Below are 20,904 nucleotides of genomic sequence, written 5' to 3' on the forward strand. Positions count from 1 at the left end.
GTCAGTAGCGATGGCGAAGACCTCTGCCCAGGACCCTGTAGAGTCACTGCCAGTCAACAGTAGACAATACTGGTCTAGATGGACATATAGGGCCAATCTGCATGATAATGCTTTAAATATGATACTGCTTTAAGTGTATCATACCGCTTCTACCTCCCATAAGAATTCTGGCAAGTGTAGTTTGTTAAGGGAGCTGAGAGTTGTTAGGAGACCCCCTCTTCCCCTCACAGAACTACAATTACCAGAGTTCCCTGGGAAGAGGGGTTGATTGTTAAACCACTATGGGAACTGTATTGTCAGAGGAAGCCACGACCATTTATAGTGGTGTGATGGTGCTTCAAATCTATGGTGCAGATAGCACTTAAGTATACCAAGGATTGCAACCTAAACAATCCACTTCCGCCTATGAATGAGCTTGTGTGGTGGCTTACAAATGATGGCTAATTAGGCTATCAATTTATGCCACAGTAAGGCATAAGATTTGAAGGTGCAAAAGGGAGCATGGGAAGAACTTTCCAACAATCAGGATGTTACACCCAGCTAATCACCTGGAGGCACTTATTTTTGTATTTGTTTTTTTTTTTAAATGTGTAAAGTTTTTTTAAATGTTTAGGATAATATTTTGTTTTCTTGTTATTATGCTTCTTTAAATGTGGATCAGCATTGTAATTGTGTCTGATTCTCTTTTGTACTGCTTGATAGTTTGTAAGGTTCTACTTGATTATTTAAGGCAGGTTACAAAACTGCTAAGAGATTGTTTCCTTTGCAAATGTGAAGCGGTATAGGAATTATTTAAATAAATAAAAACTTTAAAAGCCCCTCTTAGTATGTACAAGGAAATAAGGCTCATGAGCCCACTGTTAATGTAATCAAGTTCCCATAAATGTAAAAACATGGAGTTGCATCCAACCAGGTTACACTCAGAGAAGACCCATTAAAACCAATGGAGCTACGTTAGTCATGCTCATAAATGTTAATAGGATTACTCTGAGTAGGAAAACCACCAACTACAATCCACGATTTATTCTTTACTGGTGTGTACTTGTTTTTAAATATAAGCCACTTTTTAAAGCTTTTCTTGGGGTGGGGAGGAGAAAAGAACTAAAAGCAACAGGGCATAATAATACCACATTTTAACTAAGGGCGTCAAAGTCTTCGCTTTCCCCCCCTCTGAGAGCAGCTATTTCTCAATTGAACAGCTACAAAAAAACAAGGGGGGAAAGGAAAGGGAAAAGAGAGGGAAAGCCAGCTGGGAATAGAATCCAGTAGTCGCCATGGTGACTCCACAGCTTCATATTTTCGATCCTTTACTTTCTCAGCCACACCACAGGGAAGCCATAGGACCAGCACAGGGGGAAGAGGCCTTGCTTCTGAGCAGGATGTACTGGGACACCCCCACATAATACACTTGCCACGTGAGAGCTCCTTAAAGTTTCGCCACTATAGGAATAAACTAATCCCAGGGTGGGCAGACTTCAGGCTGATTTACTTAATTACTTACTTAATTACTTGCTTACTTACTTACTTAGACCCCTAAGGTCCAACCTGAGGTGCAAAATGTTGTCATACATACGATGCATTAAAAGCACAATACCTACCCACCCACCCCAGCCAAAGTGTAGTTAAATATGCTGGGAATTGTAGTTCTATGAGGGGGTAAACTACAGTTCCCAGAATTCGGGGTGGGGGGAATGTGCTTTAAATGTGTGATGTGTACCCAGCCTAAGAATTAACAAGATGCATCCGAGCAGATGTGATCAGTACCAGAAGCGAGCTCACAATTTCCTTCACAGAAAAAAATCCACTTCTGGTTGGTTCCCACTCCACCCCCAAATTTCAGCAACACTTTTTTATTTTCTTTTTTTTTAAGTGAGGAGACCTTTTAAGGTGGTGCTGTTGTTAAGACAATTGGGAATCAAAAATCCTTGCTGGCCTACCAAAATTCACCCACAGATCTAGCAGTCTGCATGCTTCTGAACACATGTGCAACAGTTAGCAGGGGAAACTCACTAGGGCAATGGGAGCTTTTCCCTAGATTTTTTGTGTGTGTGTGTTGCTGGGGTGGTGGTGGTGGGGAGGAGTTTCATAGGGGCCTCAGTGGGTGATAGTGGTGACTGGTTCCTGTTAGGAACGGGGCTGCTTGGACAGTATACAGCATATTCAAAGCACATCAACTTCCTCAAAGAATTCTGGGTACTGCAGTTTAACCCTCACAGGGCTACCATTCGCAGCAACCTCACAAACCAACTACAGCACCCAGAATTCTTGGGGGGGGGAGCACTTCAAATGTGCTTTAAAGCAGCAGCACACCTTGGGGTCTCAAATTTCAGCCGTGCCCTGTGAGACACCAAAATGTGGTGCCCCCACGCCTCTAAATAATCATTGCGCCCCCCCAAGCTCTGCACCCAATTCAACTGAACCGAATCAATCGCACTCCTCTAAATTTAAAGGTATAGCATGCAAGCCGCCTGGTAGGGTGACCAACAGCAGGTAGGGCCAGTGACAGGTGGAGCAAACCGATACTAGTTTTGTTGCAACCCTGCTCATTTCTACAAGGTGATATTGAGACTAAGGAGGAGGCTGACAGTCTCAGGTACTCCCTGGACGGCTTGTTAAGTACGAAGACAGGCAGGTGGAGCCAGGCTGAGGGCACACTGAGGCCAGTGGGGCAGTGCCCCATTTGCCCTCACAGATCAGCCTCCAGTGGTGGGAGAGGGAAGGATTTGACCACAGTTCCTGCGACCTATATTCTCTGTAGCAACTTCCCCAACCTCCTGCACTAGGCATTCATTTTAAAAACCTCAAGAAGTACCTGCACACTACATAATTAACGTGATGCGTTGTTTTGAGCCTAAGGAAAAGGGCTGGAGGAGTTAGAATTTGCACACACAGATGAAAGTGGAGCTGCTGTTTGGTCGTTTTTATCTCCTGACCCAATTTCCCCCTCCCGTCTCCCCATCTCTCTTTTCTTATTGGCTATGCTGGCAAGCAAGTAGATCCTACGCCACTCAGTGTGCAATTTCTGCGTCCCCCGGTTTCTCCGCCAGTTGGTAGAAAAACCTTTGAGATTCAGCTGCTCTCTCGTGGCAAATGTAACATGTGGTCATGCTCTTAGTCAAAAAAATAAGGGGGGGCAGAGGAGGGAGAGAGACAAACTCTGGTCAGCTCTAAATAGCTCATCTCCACTGCTCATCCCTGCCCTATGGAAGGCCCATAGTTTCAAAAGCAAACAAGAGCTGGTTGTTTGCACATTCCCGTTACACACACAATCAATCAGAAAGTTAACAGTATTCAGTTCAAAGCAGTCCCTGTTCTCCATCCATCCCTCTGCTGAATGCAGGAAAAGGGAAAGGCATGAGGGAAGCAGGATCCCCAGAGACAGTTTTATGCCTTCAGCAGAAGCCATTAGTTAACAATTTCCCTGGCCTGTACCACTTCAGCATGGAAGAGAAGGATGCACATCTGAATATTCCTGCATATATATATATATATATATATATATATATATATATATAATCACTGGCACATGAAAAACTAAAAGGCCAGGGATTTCAAGGTAGCTTTCTCTGAAGACATGCTACGTTTCTATGTGCAAGGAGGAACAATCAAACATGCAAGCTCCTCGCGGCAGGCTAATGTTCTATGGTCCAGGAAAATCAAGATCATTTGATGCTGCTGAATGCATAAAAACAGGCCCATAATAGCCTTTCTTGGCTCTGAGGAAAGAGCCCCACGAAGGGAGTGGGTCTAAGAGAAGGTTGGTAGGTTTTCCTGGTTCCAGAGACAGCCCATTACTTCCCACTGTTCTTTCACACACAGCTACACCTACTGCTGGTTGTCCTCTCTGACGACAGGCAGCGTGCAAGGGAGATACAAAAAAAAGGAGGTGGGGAGAGGGCAATCGGGGACATGACGTTAGAGACAATATCAAAGCACAATGCCCCTTTAAACACACCCAATACACACATTTCTGGTAGAGAGTCACTGATATGCCAAATAAATAGAAGGGTCCCCTTGGCTAGCATTAGTGCTCTGGTTAACGGGGTCTGGAGAGGAATGGACATAATAGAACTATGGCAAAATTATAAGCTTTAGTTTGGAGCCAAGGACAGGGGTACAGTTAAGAACAGAGAAACAGCATGGACCAAGTTAAGAGAGAATAAGGTGTTAAGAGATTTGTACTTTATGCTCCAGATTAAGATGGGGGTTACCCCCAGAAGGGCAGAGCTTCTGTTCCCTTTAAAGAACTCTGAATTTTCAGCAAGGGCAGTCCTCCTCATAAATGCACCACTATTTGTTTTTTTGTCAGGCGGGGAGATGCACCTGCCTTTCAGAGAGTTCTGAAAAATGACAGGAGCAATGGGTTCATCCAAACTACCTTTTGTGCTGTGTTACTAGGCACGGTTCTGGGCTTTACAGCCCCATGTCTGAATGTTTGCTTGTTTGCTTGTCCCAGTGCTTTCCCTGAGAAAACCTGCATTTCGACACTGAATAGCTCGGTTTTCTGCAAATTGCCATCTGCTCTGATTCAGCTGTAAAACGTGGGTTTTCTTGGGAAAAGCGACGGGGGGGGGGGGGGAACCCACCAGGACACAAAGTTTTAAAGCACAGGCCTGTGCCTGGAAAGTATGGGGCAAAAGATAGCCTGAATGAGCCCAATGTTCTATTGGGAATAGAATCAAGCTAGGGCTAAGCAATTTGTTACACAAACGGAAATAAGAGAGTGAGAGGGATGCTGCAAACAAAAAACAGCAGCGATCACTGTCTGGTTGACATCCCAGCCACCCCCAATAGTGGCAGCTTTCCCCAGTGCTGGAATGCTAAACAAACCCCTCTCTCAAGGTGCCTGAACAATTACGATTTAGGGCAGGAATCAGCATGAGCAAACGCACCCACAGTCAAAATTTGGGGATCACGCATGGCTGCAATCAGCAAGGAAGTGAAGCCCTCAATAGCAAGGCTTCTGGAGTGATTTTGCCAAACTGGCTTTGGAAGGGAGCCAGCTGCCCAAGGATGTTTTAAAAGCTGGAAAGGAACATTGGCAGGCTTTGGCTCGCACAGCTTTTTTTATTATTTAAAAAGCTGCAAATACGGTCCAAGGCTTTGGGCAAAGGGATACAACTGTCTTATCTTGCCTCAAATTCTTCCTCCATGGCCCCCAATAATGTGTTCCTAGCTGGCCCACTGCTTAAACTGAGCCTTGACTGAGAAGAGATCCAACACTGGGGCAAAAAGATTCAACTAAGACCCAGCCAAATTTGCTGAGGGAAGTTTGAGCACCCTTTTCTACACAGAGGTATTTTTCTTTACATATATCCAACTTCAAGGCTGAAGACAGCGGCTGTGTACACACCATACATTTAAAGCACACTGCTTCCCCCAAAGAATCCTGGGGACTGTAGTTTACCCCTCACTGAGCTGCACTTCCCAGCACCCCTAACAAACTACAGTTTGCAGGATTATTGGGGGGGGGGGAAGAGTCATGTGCTTTAAGAGTATAGTGTGTGTGTGCAGTCATTGCTGCCCTCCAAGGCAAAGACCAAAATGGTACCACCACCCTCATTCCACGTTCAGAAGCCAACTGGACTTTTGACTGAAGTCAACACTGGTGACTTGTCCAGCGTACCGCAGGACAGCAGGCTAGCTGGGTGTGCAGGCCAGGCTGCATTGCAGACACAGCTCTGGCCTCTCAACCCCTCGTCATCACCCACTGCCAGCCCCCAAGCACCTGCCACCTGAGGCAGTCACTTCACTCCATAACAGGCCCTGCCCAACTGGCTTCCTAACACACACAACTGAAGCAAAAGATGATGCTCATGCCATAATCCACACATGACTATGTCAGTGGAGTACCTGTGTAGGAGAAAGCATCATTGTGTGAAGCAGGCTTAAAGACATCTTTTGATCCCACACTCTCCTATGAGAGGTGGGTGGGAGGAAAGAAAGAAAGAAAGAGAAAGAAAGAAAGAAAGAAAGAGAATCAAGGACAGATTGAGAGGAGGAGAACCCAGCTGGTGATTCTCTGAAAGGATCTGTCGGAGACAGAGATGGCAGCAGAAGATACAGATGAGAAACCCAGAAATATTGTTGGGCGCATGCGAGGAGGAGTCCCTCACAGAACATTTGAAATTTCCTTTAACACTGACCAAAGGTTACACACAGCAGGGATGTAGAGCTATTTGGCTAGGATTTTGTTCACCACCTGCCGACAAAAGTATAACCCACTTTGAGTAGGGCAAACCACAAGTTATAGCTTTCGCAATTTAGCAAAGTATGCTCAAACTGGCCTCTCGTTATATGGATAAAACATCAGTCCCAAAGATGTACTCTCAGTCTGGGGTTGGTTTGCCACAGACAACACTTTCACTCTCTCCCCCTCCAGCTATTTGCCCTCTGAAAGTGCTGCTTACAGTAAACAGAACCAACTTCACAGGGAAATATCAACTTGTGGGAAGGTGTCGCTAGGAAAATGGCACAAGGCCCCATTCTGGTGTGAGACCTTGATGTGGATTAGGAGAGTTCTAGATTGGAGGGCCATGCTATTACTATATTTATTTCCTTTATTTTTATTGTATAATTAAATTTTCTCTGTGTGTTTTGCTTTTTTTGTAATTGGTTTTTATACCAATTTTTGAAGCCTGCCCTTCCTCCCAAAGGAGCCCAGCTCAAGCACGCTTTTCAAAAAGTGTTGTACCTCCACTGATGGAGGCAGCATGCCTCCGATTACCAGCGGCTGGTAACCGCAAGTGGGGAGGGCTCTGTTGCGCTCAGGCCCTGTTTGCAGACTTCCTTGAGGCTTCTGGTTGGCCACAGTGAGGACAGAATGCTGGACTAGATGGGCCACTGGTGTAATCCAGCAGAGCTATTCTTATGTTCAGAGAGAAACCGTTCCCTGCTGCAGACAGTTGGCTTCCATAAATTGGAGGACAATGAAAATAGCAACCCAGGGGAATGAGAAAGATAAAAAAACAGGGACCCTAGGTGTGTGAAAGTAGCCACTGATGTCACACACACATCAGTGTTTTAAGGCATGTTCACACATTACACTAAACACAAGTACCAGCTGTTTCTACACAGGCACATGTGTTTGCGTAAAACAGCTCAGCTACTGCGTACATAGACTATACACTCGTTGAATGTTACATGTGAATAACTGTACGAGTGTGCAGCTGAACTATTTGTGTTCACAGGTATGCTGACATTGAATGTAACATGTGAACGCCACTACCTGCTGCCACTTTGGAACATCTAAAGAGAGCCGTAATCACGACACAGCCACAATGAATGTGAGAAAGATTTTTAAATAATAATTAAAATTTCAAAGCTTTGCTTTGCTGCCCTTCTTAAAGATCCAGAGTCCTTATTTAAAGTGAGTCACAGTTTTGCGGCCAGGGGATAGAGGGAGAGAAAGCAGAACAAAGGAGGAAGACGGCAGAGAAACCCAGAACTGCAGACAGCCAGTCATGGGGTTGGATATGAGAAGACTGCAAATATCTGTGTTGAGGAAATAAATGAGCCTTCACCAAAAGTTATGTGGTGTGAGTAGGCTGGACCAGCCCCTTCCTCGGCACAAAGAGTACTGAGCTCAGTGGCATGTCGAACTGCCAGTCCTTGAACACAGTCAGTAGCATGTATGTGAGAATTGCACAGCAGCAACGAAGGGAAAAACTGGTTGCAAGGACACAGGAATAATGCGAAGGTGGGGAAGAGGGGAGGAAGGTTGTCAAGCATAAGATCCCACTATTTCTGTGTTTAGAGGGATATAAGAGCTGATCTGCCATGCTTTATCCCCCTAAAACGCACAGAAGACAAACTGGGGGTGGGGTGGAGAAATGAGGACAGCAGGAGAGCTGAAACTCACAGCCTGAACAGCCATTTTGAAAACACACGGTAAGTTATTGTGTGATACAAGATGGCCGACCATCATGAAGGCAGGCTTTGCATCCCACTGGATGCTCTCGTTCTTCATCTGTGAGTAGTCAGTTCCAGTAACTTTCCCACTAACACTACCCCATTGTCTTATTTTTTTTAATGAATATAGTTTCTTAACTGGTCTGGGCCACATCCACACCATAATTTAAAACACCAGTCTACCACTTTTACAGTCATGGCTCCTCCATGTCTCAAAGCATCCTGGGAACGGTCATTTGTTAAAGGTGCTTAGAGGTAGGAGCTCTAATTTCCTAAGTTCCCTAACAAGAGCGGTTGAGAGTAAAACCACTCAAAAATTGAGTTCTGTTAGTTCCTAGCAACTCTCAGCACCCTTAATAAACTACACTTCCCAGGATTCTTTGGGGGGAGCCATGACAAAAGAGCACTTTAAATGTAAGGTGTTGATGTGACCCTGGTCTAAACTATTATAGCTTGGGCACCAAATGAAAAAAAACAAAAGGCCCTGAGGCATCTTAAAGACCATCAAACATATTATGGCAGGTGCTTTTGTGCACCAAGCTCAAGCCATAATAAAGCTGCCAGTCTTTGAAGATGCCACAGACTAAACAAAGCAATTGCTTTGGAAACTACCCCAAAATGAAGATCAGAATGTTCTTACGGACAGACCATCTACCTCTCTGCTTCTCAGAGGACAGCACATTCCCCGCCCCCCCCCCCCAAAAAAACCCCCTGCTCCCAGCTGCTTATAGGGAACTTACAGTGTCTGATAGGTGCTGTCCTTTGCCTTGAGGAATTTCACCACGAAAAATACAACGGCTTGGAGGCTGAGCACCAGGATGATTCCCCCGATGAAGCTGGCAGAGTCAAATCCTGGCGGGTGGAACTCCGGGGAGTCAGTTAGCGGAGGGCTGGCCGTTGTACCTAGGGGGAAACAGAGCAAGGGGGTTGTGAAGGTACCTGGCAAAAAGGGAGAAGGCTGCAGCTCAATGTGGGAAGAGTATCTGCTTTATATGCAGAAGACACCCCTGCACAAAAATACTAGAGAGCCACTGCCAATCAGTGTAGGCAATGCTAGTTTGACTTGCATGTTCTTGAAAGAGTTTACAACTGAGAGATCATATTCTTTACTTTCCCACCAGTCCATTAACTCACTATTACTGGCCCCTCCAGATTGAGTGGGGGATTTTTTGGGGGGGGGAGGGGGAAGCGTGTATTTTGTATTGAATCGCTTATACAATAATATTTAAGCATTTATAGGCTGCACGTTTCATAAAAATGCTACAAGGCTGTATACAATACACAAAATTACAACAAGATTTTTTTTTCATATACAGGTTCCAAAGATGGAGTAATGATTAGTTCCGTCATAAAAAAAACCCCAGCTAACAACTTATTCAAAAATTCAGCCACCTCTGAGCAGTCCCACATGTGCTTCTATGTACCAACTACACAGCAGCCCCTCCAACACAGTGAAGATGGACCTGTGTGCACAATGGAGAGCAGTCCCGGAGTAAGGTATCAGTACTGTACTAACTTTAAAGAGAGCTCTGAAGTTTGAGCTGACGAAGACCTGTATGGAGGTTTGGCCACAGACCATATAACACCTCTGCTCAGAGATCTGTGCTAGTTGTTGATTTGCCAAGCTCAAGGTATTACTATTACTATCTGGAGGCAGTTGGAGGATGGATGGCGGCTAATGGATTAAGGCTGAATCCTGACAAGAAATAAGTACTTGGGGGGGGGGCAGGAGGCTGGCAGGTATGGGGGACTCCCTGGTCCTGAATGGAGTAACTGTGCCCCTGAAGGACCAGGTGTGCAGCCTGGGAGTCATTTTGGACTCACAGCTGTCCATGGAGGTCCAGGTTAATTCTGTATCCAAGGTGGCTGTCTACCAGCTCCATCTGGTATGCCAGCTGAGACTCTACCTGCCTGCGCATTGTCTTGCCAGAGTGGTACGTACTCTTGGTTATCTCCAGAATTTCCTGCAGCATACAGGGGGTACCTGTAAGTCCCCTGCAAGTCTTATGATTATCTGTCGCACAGAAATTCCAACAGCCTCTGCAGCCTAAATTTCCTGCTTTCGCCAAAACCTCTCCCTAGCAATGTTAATGGGTCACAGTCAAAAATCCCCTTAAGGAACAATTCAGGCTTTCCTGATGATGAAAGAGATTAGGTGGCTGAGGCGGGCAGTGTCCGAAATGGCACCTCCTGGCCAACCTTACCCCTCACTTTACAAGATGTAAGGATCGAAAAGCATCATTTTGTTGCAAGCATCTTCTTTTTTTGTCTTTCACCATCCCACACTAGTCAGCTCATGTACAGGTCGTATTGCAAAGACTTAGCTGCTAGAACTTAAACCTTCTTTCCACGGACTGTGCATTCACCACCCAGCCAAGTGTTTCACATCTCCATCACAAAAGCAGCCACGCAATGCTCCAGCGTTGCTACTGAAGGGGTGCACTTTGCAAGGAAACAGAGGAAGCAGTTAAACACAGTGTGGGCAAGGCTGATGTGGAAGCCGAAAAACAGGAGCCCTCGCTCACGCAGAGAAAAATGAGTGCATACAACTTCCTGTCAGGAGCCTGCGCTGGATCAATAATTCACAAGGATTCAGGATAGAGTTACTCACTTTAATTAGCCCAAAGCTCTTCAATTCTTGCTCTTCTTTTCGGCAGGAAGATTCATTCTCCCTGAGAACACATACATCCATCTCTCCTTCACTTCTTTATTAGCTAGCTTTTCCCTTTCCGTTCCTTTGGCCTGCCTTGTTAAGCTTTCTCATCCAAACCAGCGACGGTGTACAGCAAGAGTTGCCAGGCCTCTTGGCAATAGCAAAAGGATCTGTTTTATTTTATTAAAGCCCCTTAATTTTCACCTGAAATAGTGTTGGGAAGTCTTGCTCTCTTCTAAATTGCTGCTAAAAGCACAGTCATTTTTCAAAGGTGAGGTCTGAATGACTCTCCATGTAGGATTGGGAACATGTTGTGGGCTTGTGGGTGGGAAGATTTGGAGCTAAATTCTAAGCAGAATCTGAACTGAATCATCATCATCATCATCATCATCATAATAGTAGTAGTAGTAGTAGTAGTAGTTTCCTCAGCCACTCCAACAAAGTATTAAAATACAATAATTAATCAAATACTAAAACCTTTCCTAAACAGGGCTGCCTTCAGATGTCTTCTAAACGTCCAAATTGTTGGAGAAGCACACTTTGCCCTGGATACAATCACACTAAGACTCTGGGTTTAGGAAAATAGGAAGATCCTAGTTCTACTTAGGTAAGGTGGCGATGCAATTAGCCATGTTTGCTCTCACGTCTCAAGGTAAGCTGTGGTCCTGTTCCCCGAGTGACAAGTGTTTACCACAACAGAAGGGCTTGCTAAGGAAAACAGCACCTGGAGCACATATGACCACCAAGAAGCCACTCTGCATTCCCCACTTGGAGATGCTCTAGCACTAGCTCACCAACATTCAAACCCTCCCCTTCTCCAATGCGCAAAAGATAAGGGGAATCACACTTACCAAGTGTGATGATCTCATGCTCCTTAGTGGCTGGTTTTGGAGGCTCTTTGGTGGTTGGCTGTGGAGGTTGCTGGGTGGTTGCTTCGGATGCTAAGAAAAGAACCATCATTAGCAGGGGGGTGGGGGGGGAGGTCAACCCACACCTTTTTCCTACAAGAAAATTTCCCTACCACACATTGCATTATCCAAGCAGATCATCACATTAGAGAAGCACACTCAGGGTTATGCACACTCGGTGACAAGAAAAGCCACACTACATTTATATAAAGTAGAATAATTAGAGCAAACTAATAAAAAAGTAGTCATTCAAATACCTGAAGGGAAGAAGACAAAGATTTGTTATCTACTGCCCCACAGGACAGAGCTAGATCTTAATGGAGACCATCTTGTCTGTGTCAAGATACAAACGGCTCCCAATGTCTGCACTTTCTGGAAACTACTGAACATGGTAGGGCAAGCTTTCATAGCTGGATAAATGGATATTTGCCACGAGCGAATATTTTGTATTGTTTCAGTTTTATTTTAAATGCATCTGCTTTTTGTGATTTAACTATTTATTTATTTAGTGCTGTTTTTATTTAGACAGCTGTAGAACATGAATAAATAGACATAAACAGCTGTTAACATCAATAGCTAGGAATGAACCCTTATGTACCTTATGGCAAGAAATCCCATAAAGATGCCTGATAACTCAGGAAAAATTGCTGCCAGGAAGGGCAGCCTGTATTGGATCAGATGGGCAAATGGTTTGAAGAGGACTCCTCCAGCTGGTCATGTGAAAGTGTCCTCTATGTCAGAGATAAAGAACCTGTGGCCCTCCAGATCAGGGAGTCTCCTCCCCCTAGCTACTTTTCTGATCCTTCAGGGAGGAAGTGCCACCCCACCCAGAACAGAACGTCTCCCTAGTTCCTTCTTGCTTCTGTATCAAGAGTCATAAGCAAGAAAAATGTTTGAGGAGGTCCTGGTAATCAGGTTCCAGAATGAACAGGCAGAGGCAAAGGTCCTGAGGCAGATGATGAGGCCTAACAGACAGCATGGTGATCAGTGGTTGGGCAGAAAAGCATTACCTTCACACCTGGAAGTGACATTGTAAAAGTGACACTTCTCCTTGGCCGGCTCTCCCTTTACAACACAGCTACCAGAACCTGAGGATAGAGGAGAGAAACCAAGTCACACTGAAAATCCTGCATGTCTCCCTCTCCCCCAAACACACATTTCCCCCACTCTTTTATACAGGGCTACGCAACCAGAAACAAAGTGAAAGACAAGCCCTATTCTGGGGTTCACATCACGTGACTGGCATCATGTGCCACGTCTGCGGTCTCCTCTCCCACCCCTGAACGTTGGGTGAAGGTCTGGAGAGTGGAGTCACACATAGATCGCAAGCCAACGAGATGTCCTCCAGATGTTGCTGAACTACAACTCCCATCATCCCTGAATATTGGGCCATGCTGGCTGGGGCTGATGGGAGTTGCAGTCCAACAACACTTGGAGGCTGCCATGTTGGCTACCCTCCAGGGTCACACCCACACCGTATGGCTTCCTCCAAAGAATCCTGGGAACTGCAGCTTGTTACAGGTTCTGGCCACATAGACGTACAATTCTAAGCACACTTAACATAACTCCAGGACTGTTAAATTGGTCTAAGAATGCTTCAAATGCATGGTGCAGATGGGACCTTAGGCTCTGGGTGCGATTTAGAATCCTACTTGTGTAGAGCTTGGTCAGGTCATCTGATCTTCCCCCTCCCCAAAGGGTGTGGAAGACGGGGCTGATGCAGATGCAAAAGACAGTGTGGGGTGCTAAGTAGGCATCACCCTGCTGCCCTCCTCACCGTACAATTGTGATGGCAAGAGGGAAGCATACCTGGAAAGGGATGCTGCAATCAACAGCAAGCATGATTTAACACAGGAGTGGGTGAGTGAGTGAGTGAGTAAGTAAGTAAATACAACAACAACAACATCATCATCTTCCCACCTGACTGGACTGCTCCAGCCACTCTGGGCGGCTTCCAACAAATATAAAAGTATGATAAAACATCAAACATTAAAAACTTCCCTATACAGGGATACACAGTTGTATTAACTAGTAGCGCCTTAGAGACGAACTAAGTTTGTTATTGGTATGAGCTTTTGTGTGCATGCACACTTCTTCAGATACACGAAAGCTCATACCAATAACAAACTTAGTTGGTCTCTAAGGTGCTACTGGAAGGAATTTTTTTTATTTTGTTTCAACTACGGCAGACCAACACGGCTACCTACCTGTAACTTGTATTAACTAGATAGTGAAGAATGTGGAGTGGGGAATTAGCACCAGAGGAAATTTTGACAACCCAAACCTTTCCTGAAAGAAGGATCGACTCTAGAGTTTGCTGGGTGGGAGATGCAACTGCTATCCAAGACACCTTCACCTGAGATCAGGGGTGGGGAATCTTTGGCCCTGCAGACAGGGGTGAAGGAAGGCTAACCAGCACCCAGTGGGGGGTGCAGGGCAAACAGACTGGTGGCACATGTGCTTGTGGCGTACATGTGACGCATGCGCACCGCCGCTACGTACTGCACAAGTGCATGCGCCGTACGTAGCATGCACAGTATATAGCGGCACTGCGCATGCGCCGTGGGGCAGTTTGCCGACGGCACTGCTCAAGCACCATACGGACAGCGGTGGGATCCCTCCACCACCGCTGCTGCAGTCACAAGCAGAGAATCCTCCGCACGCGACGGCTGTGCGATTTTAGCAGCTTGCGCTGCTGCGCCCAGGGGCGGCGGGGCAAGCCCCCCCCAAGGTGGGGCTTGTCACCCCCCTTAGAGATGGCACCCAGGGGGCACCGCCCCCCCCCGCCATTGGCTATACTTCCTGGGACTGTTTGAGCTACATGGACCAAAGGTCTGACTCAGTGTAAGGCAGCTTCTTGTATTGGGAAGCAGCTGTAGCTCAATGGCTGAGCATCTGCTCTGCATGCAGAAGGCCCCGGGGTTCTTTCCTTAGCATCTCAGTCTGGGAAAGAACACAGTCTGGGATCCCGGAGAACAGCTGCGGGTCAGTGTGGACAATGTTGAGGTGGATGGACCAATGGTCTGATTGGGCATAAGGCAGGTTCCTATGTTCCTAACCAAATCTCTCCCATCCCAGTTCACATCTTTCACCTTGCCCTCCTTCCACCTGCTGTAGCAAGTAGGGCTCCAGGTAGTCTGCACACCTGATGAAGTGGACAAAAGGGCCAGGTAGCAGCGAGGAAATGGGCAAGACACCACCCCCTGTTCTTTCTCCGTATGAAGATAAGCACTTCGGCAGGAGCTTCCAGGACAACGTTGTGAGATGGGAGTTTGTTTCTGAACCAGCAGAGAGCAGAAGGCTGTATCTTTGTGGCTCCCATCTATCTATCCCCCTGGGGATGGCAGTCATGGCAACAAACGAAGTACACAAACCGACACAGATGCAGAGCTTGAGGCGATTCCACTCAGAGGGGTAGCCACAAACTCCCAGCAAATGGAAGGAGGGATTTCCAAGTATCAGCCAGGGCCTTAAAGTAGCAAGGTCCTTTGCTTTTTGCTTTCAAGCAAGACAAGCAGAAGGCAGAAGGCCATGTAAAGGATGCCGGATCAGGCCTAAGGCATCCTTTCCCTACTTGTGATTCCCAGTGACTTTTATTCAGAGGCATATTGCCTCTTGCACATCCAGCAAGTCAGGGACTGAGTGGTCCTTGGAGAAGGTGGCAACTGATGAAGCACAAGGCATATGCGCCAGAGATTCTGGCACCTTCAGTGAGAATGGGCCGGTGGCCCCATTGGAGAGCCAGAACCAGCCAGAGAAGACAGAAAAGGGCTGGATGCACCATTTTGTGGCTTCCTAACATTCTTGGTGATGTGTAAGGTGGGGTGGCCCTTGCAGACTGCTCAGATGAACAAAGGGAAGTGGTCAGGCTATTTCTCCATCTAGTCCAGTATTATCTATTCAAGTCTCAGAAAAGGGTCTTTCCCATCATCTGGTTGGTGCCGAATCCTTTTAACAAGAGATGGTAGGGATTGAACCTTGAGACCTCCTGCATGCAAGGCCTGGTCCTAGGGTATGGTCTGAAGGTCCACAAAGCCACCAGCTAAGCAGGTTTGGGTCTGGTCAATGCCTGGATGGGTGACCACCTGGAAATTACATTGTCTTGGTTTCAGTGATGAATGAGATGTACATATTTAGGGCTGCCAGATGTCTGGGTTCTCCCAGACATGTCTGGGAATCGCTCTGCAAAATGGCGTCCAGGTGGATTTTTGCTGAATCGGCAAAATGTCCTGGAAAACCCGGATGTATGGCAAGTTGGGCTAGTTTTTTTTACAAAAAACTTTAAAAATCAAAGAAAGTCCCAAAACGATTTGGGGGGCACTCAACAACTTCGATTTTCACTTTTGGAGACGTACACAGCATCTCCACTCCATGTATGAAGAGACGTTCAGGTGCTGGAAGAGCTTGACGCAGCTCCTGCTCCTCCCTGATGACCTCCACCCATCCTCTCTAGCTCTCCAACTGGCTGCCCCTTACTCCCAAACCATTTCTTCTCTTCCTGGGACCCTGGAGAGCTGCTGCCAGTCAGAGTAGACAATACTGAGCTGAAGAAGTAACCACAGCGCAATGGCAGAGCACATGCATCATCCACTGAAAAGAGGTGGCAGGTGATGGTAAGTCAGAGCAGACAATACTGAGCTAGGTGAGCAAATCAGTGGACCTGGCAGCATTATGTAGCATGCACACCATGACGGAATTCTTCGACCATCTGGGGGAGAAGAGGGAAGCCATTACAAAAACTCAAAGCACTGGGAGGATAAGGCAGGGAAATGGAATTACTTTAGGCAAATATGTTCCACTTTGCAGAGAACATGTAGAATTGGGCCATTCTTTGTAAGGTATATGAACTGAGTTTTTGGCAAGCATCCCCCACCACCTGCCTCAGCTTACCTGGCTTCTCCTCAGACTCTCGGCAGTGCATCCACACGCAGTTCGTGATGTTCAGAGTAGCATCTCCTTCAATGCACTTGTCACATGACTCCAATTCTTTGCATTCTCCTGCAAAACAGCAAAAAAGGAACAGGCTGAATTTTCAGCCAAGTATGAATCCTGCATTGCCACTTTGGAGCAGGCTGCAAGAGAAAACAAAAAACAGGAAGTGGAGCACTATGTGGTCTGGGGTTGTATAGATACCCAACGGCCTGTTGATTTCTGGAGTCTTTGCCCCACATTTTGCCTGTGGTCCTGTATGCTACAGCCCCCACTATTAGTAAAACTGTAAAGATACACACACACACACACACACACACACACACACAAATATACACAAGCCTAGATATAACAAAGGCTTCAGAGATGGAATCCTCTGGTATCTGATACTCACTGTGCTATACTGCCTCTGAACATGGAAGTTTTATTTAGATATCATGGTTTGATTTGATTTCATGTCAGTGGTACCTCTTGTTGTGTACTTAATTTGTTCCAGAGGTCCATTCTTAACCTGAAACCGTTCTTAATCTGAGGTACCACTTTAGCTAATGGGGCCTCCCGCTACTGCTGCGCCACCGCTGCACACTTTCTGTTCTCATCCTGAGGTAAAGTTCTTAACCCGAGGTACTACTTCAGGGTTAGCAGAGTCTGTAACCTGAAGTGTTTGTAACCTGAGGTGTTTGTAACCCAAGGTACCACTGTATTCATAAAATGCATATGCCACTTAATGGGAATAATAATAATAATATCTCTTAACTGAGGCCCAAACCATCAGCCCACCAGGCACCAACTGCTGTTTGGTCAGCAGCCATTCCAGCCAGCCATGAGAAAAACAATCACATAATTTTTTGGAACTTTAGCGCTTGAATTTTTGCTTACTTTCCCCCTTTAGTATCCGGTCTATCCGACTGTGAGCCCCCAGGCTGGCAGGGACTGCTGTAGTCTGGTAAACATCTGTGCCATGTTTCTAAGATGTTAGGTGCTGTACAAATCACCACCACCACCATCAGTTTCATTATCAAGACACTGTGAATTCTATTATCAGCTATAAATACAGAAATATTTTTAAAGCTGCTGCTTATTACAGCTGTGGCAACATGATGGAAGAGTACCCAGCTATCTGGAGGAGATTGCACTGAATGTACCGAACCCAGAAGAGCTGCCTGCATGCACAACACATGCGGAATGAGCTCTCGCCAAACTCGCCTGTTTTATGTATCAATGCTGACCTGCCAGTGGCGGAACTGCCAAGAGTCTCTGCATGCTGGAGCACAGATAAGGCTGCAGCGCATGGAAGCTTATTCAACTTTTATTAAACCCATAAATGTTGGATTACATTTCTGCCACTGCACTCCATGCTCAATAAGTCAGCTGGCCTTCGGGAGACGAAGGCTTTCGGCTGAACACAAGAAGATCAGAAACTGTCGGTGACCTGACTCCCCTTACATCAGGAGTAGGGAGCCATTTCCAGACCAAGGGCCCCATTCCCTCCTGGAGCAGACTCTCAGGGGCCACATGCAAGTGTTGGGTGGGGCCAAAGGCAAAAGGGGGTGGAGCAATGAATGCACACACCCCTCTCTACCCTCCCTCCAGGCAAGCAAGAGGTGTTATCAGAGTTCAAGGACACATTCCAGACAAGCAAAAGCACTCAAAGAGGCTGGGAAGCAGGGCCAGTGAGGGGCATGGCCTGGGACAGTTCCAAGGGTCGGACAGAGTGGTGTTTAGGGCCACCCAAAAGCTGGCAACCTCTATTGCAAAAAAGAAGAAGAAAAGGATTCAAAACTGGGGTGCCACAGGGTTCTGTCTTGGGCCCGGTCTTATTCAACATCTTTATCAACGACTTGGATGATGGACTCAAGGGCATCCTGATCAAATTTGCAGATGACACCAAACTGGGATGGGGTGGCTAACACCCCAGAGGACAGGATCACACTTCAAAACGACCTTGACAGATTAGAGAACTGGGCAAAAACAAACAAGATGAATTTTAACAGGGAGAAATGTAAAGTATTGCACTTGGGCAAAAAAAATGAGAGGCACAAATACAAGATGGGTGACACCTGGCTTGAGAGCAGTACATGTGAAAAGGATCTAGGAGTCTTGGTTGACCACAAACTTGACATGAGCCAACAGTGTGACGTGGCAGCTAAAAAAGCCAATGCAATTCTGGGCTGCATCAATAGGAGTATAGCATCTAGATCAAGGGAAGTAATAGTGCCACTGTATTCTGCTCTGGTCAGACCTCACCTGGAGTACTGTGTCCAGTTCTGGGCACCACAGTTCAAGAAGGACACTGACAAACTGGAACGTGTCCAGAGGAGGGCAACCAAAATGGTCAAAGGCCTGGAAACGATGCCTTATGAGGAACGGCTAAGGGAGCTGGGCATGTTTAGCCTGGAGAAGAGGAGGTTAAGGGGTGATATGATAGCCATGTTCAAATATATAAAAGGATGTCACATAAAGGAGGGAGAAAGGTTGTTTTCTGCTGCTCCAGAGAAGCGGACACGGGGCAATGGATCCAAACTACAAGAAAGAAGATTCCACCTAAACATTAGGAAGAACTTCCTGACAATAAGAGCTGTTCGACAGTGGAATTTGCTGCCAAGGAGTGTGGTGGAGTCTCCTTCTTTGGAGGTCTTTAAGCAGAGGCTTGACAACCATATGTCAGGAGTGCTCTGATGGTGTTTCCTGCTTGGCAGGGGGTTGGACTCGATGGCCCTTGTGGTCTCTTCCAACTCTATGATTCTATGATTCTATGATTCAAAACACTTCAAAGTGTGGAAGCTTCCCATCACTGAAAACTGGATGGGTCTCTAATACAATTTGCAAACTTTTGAAAAGTTATCTGCTTCACACAGGCTAAGTCATATAGACCTGCTTTTATTTTATCTATTGCTTTATTACTACACCAATATCCCAACTTTCCTCCAGGGAGCTGACAGTGCCAGGTATAGTTCTCTTTCCCAGCCCCTTGTATCTTAGTGGGTTGTTTTTGTTTCGATTATGCATTTTGTGTTTTTATATTGTGATTTTATGTTGTAACTGCCCTGAGACCTTTGAGTATAGGGCAGTATACAAATTTTAACAACAACAACCCTCACAGGCTAGGCTAGGCTAGGCTAAGAGAGGGGAAACCAAAAAAGTGCCCTCCAGCTCCCAGCTCCCAGCTCCCATCAGTCTCCGACAGCATTACCAACGGGGAGAGATGATGGGAACTGTTGTCCAACAACGTTTAGAAGACATCATGTTGGCTACCCCAACATGCTGCGTAATACCGAGTGAGACCATTGGTCCATCTAGCTCAGCATTGGCTAAACTGAGTGGTAGAAGCTCTCCAGGATTTCAGACTGGGGACATTCTCCGCCCCACCTGAGATGCCAGGGGTTCAACCTGGGACTTTCTAAACACACTGCAGACGCTCTACCACTGAGTGGCAGCCCTCATGACTGTCTCAAGATCACTCGGTGAGCTTTGTAGCCAAGAGGGGATTTAAACCCTGATCTGCCAAGTGCAACACTCTTAACTGCTAAACCACACTGTCTCTCTTTTTTGACAGCTGTTTCCTTTAAGTTGACCATGATAAGCAGCAGCAGTGAATTATGGGGCAAAGCAGTTATACAGCCAAGAGCAAACTATTTCTATTACCCTTCCTTAAAAGGGCCCACTTGTCATATTTAAAACAATTTTCAAAAAGCTTCCAAGCAAGAAACTTTACACACACACACACACACACACACACACAGCCACAAATGCAGCTTAGCTGCAAGAGGAACTATGATCCCAGCTACGTCAGTGTAACCTTCCCTTCCAAGTGTGGCCAAAAGTTCCTGTAGCCTTTGGTGAAACCCAATACGACTTCGCATCAAGCATGACCGAATCTAATTAAAGCCCACACAACACTTCTCCATTTCAGCTTAGGGCTGGTGCAATCTGCAGGCTCAGGCTTTTCATGTCTGCTTCCAAACCCTTGTCGGTCTTCCACTCTGTACCCATTTTTAATTATAATCCTAAATTATATTTTCTGACCACCCTTCAACCCAGGTTCTCATACAAAGAATCCTGCGAAAAGCAACACGTAAACAATGAAATCATTTTTAAGATAACCAACTCATAGTTCAGTTACAAACACTCATTTATTTCATTTATATCCCACCTTTTCTCCAAAGAGCTCAAGGTGGCATACGTGGTTCCCCCCTTGCTTTCAGAGTTACAGATTTCTTGCTTAACATCTAGCCTCATTGGTCCTAACAATGGCTTCCTTTAGTTAAAACTTGCAACTCCTATACTAGAATAGATGGGGGATGATGGGAAAGAACGAATGGTTAAACTCCCCCACCCACATTCCTTCCATCTACCATGACATACATTAATCCTAAATCCTATTACCATGGAATGCCATCTCTTCATGGCAGCCCCCTCCCTCGCCCCACATCCACTTGCTGACACTCAATTTTTTAAAAAGAAAAAATGAGCTAGAAAAAAAAAACATGAGTCACAGCTTAT

General features: G+C 46.1%; 1 protein-coding gene and 1 long non-coding RNA gene across 6 annotated transcripts in view; one reads left to right on the top strand and one right to left on the bottom strand.

Moving 5' to 3' along the window:
- Positions 1–20,904, bottom strand: part of CD164L2 (CD164 molecule like 2) — a 39,777-nt gene that overhangs the window by 3,669 nt on the left and 15,204 nt on the right. The window contains exons 2-6 of one of the 2 annotated variants that reach the window (XM_081015805.1): positions 16,363–16,470; positions 12,483–12,560; positions 11,416–11,505; positions 8,652–8,814; positions 1,064–3,844 (exon numbers count right to left, since the gene is read on the bottom strand). In XM_081015805.1, the coding sequence (XP_080871931.1) occupies positions 3,826–3,844; positions 8,652–8,814; positions 11,416–11,505; positions 12,483–12,560; positions 16,363–16,470 (458 nt within the window). In that variant the 3' untranslated portion in view covers positions 1,064–3,825. Of the gene's footprint in view, positions 1–1,063; positions 3,845–8,651; positions 8,815–11,415; positions 11,506–12,482; positions 12,561–16,362; positions 16,471–20,904 lie in introns of those variants that run through there. The other variant, XM_081015806.1, reaches the window with a different exon arrangement.
- Positions 3,856–20,904, top strand: part of LOC308482575 — a 35,907-nt gene continuing 18,858 nt past the window's right edge. The window contains exons 1-4 of one of the 4 annotated variants that reach the window (XR_013989327.1): positions 3,856–7,971; positions 9,228–9,408; positions 11,055–11,171; positions 11,773–12,474. This is a non-coding gene — a long non-coding RNA (uncharacterized lncRNA). Of the gene's footprint in view, positions 7,972–9,227; positions 9,409–10,200; positions 11,025–11,054; positions 11,402–11,772; positions 12,475–20,904 lie in introns of those variants that run through there. The other 3 variants (XR_013989328.1, XR_013989329.1, XR_013989326.1) reach the window with 3 other exon arrangements.

Source organism: Podarcis pityusensis, assembly GCF_964106645.2.
Source record: "Podarcis pityusensis genome assembly, chromosome: 8".
NCBI classification, from domain to species: Eukaryota; Metazoa; Chordata; class Lepidosauria; order Squamata; family Lacertidae; genus Podarcis; species Podarcis pityusensis.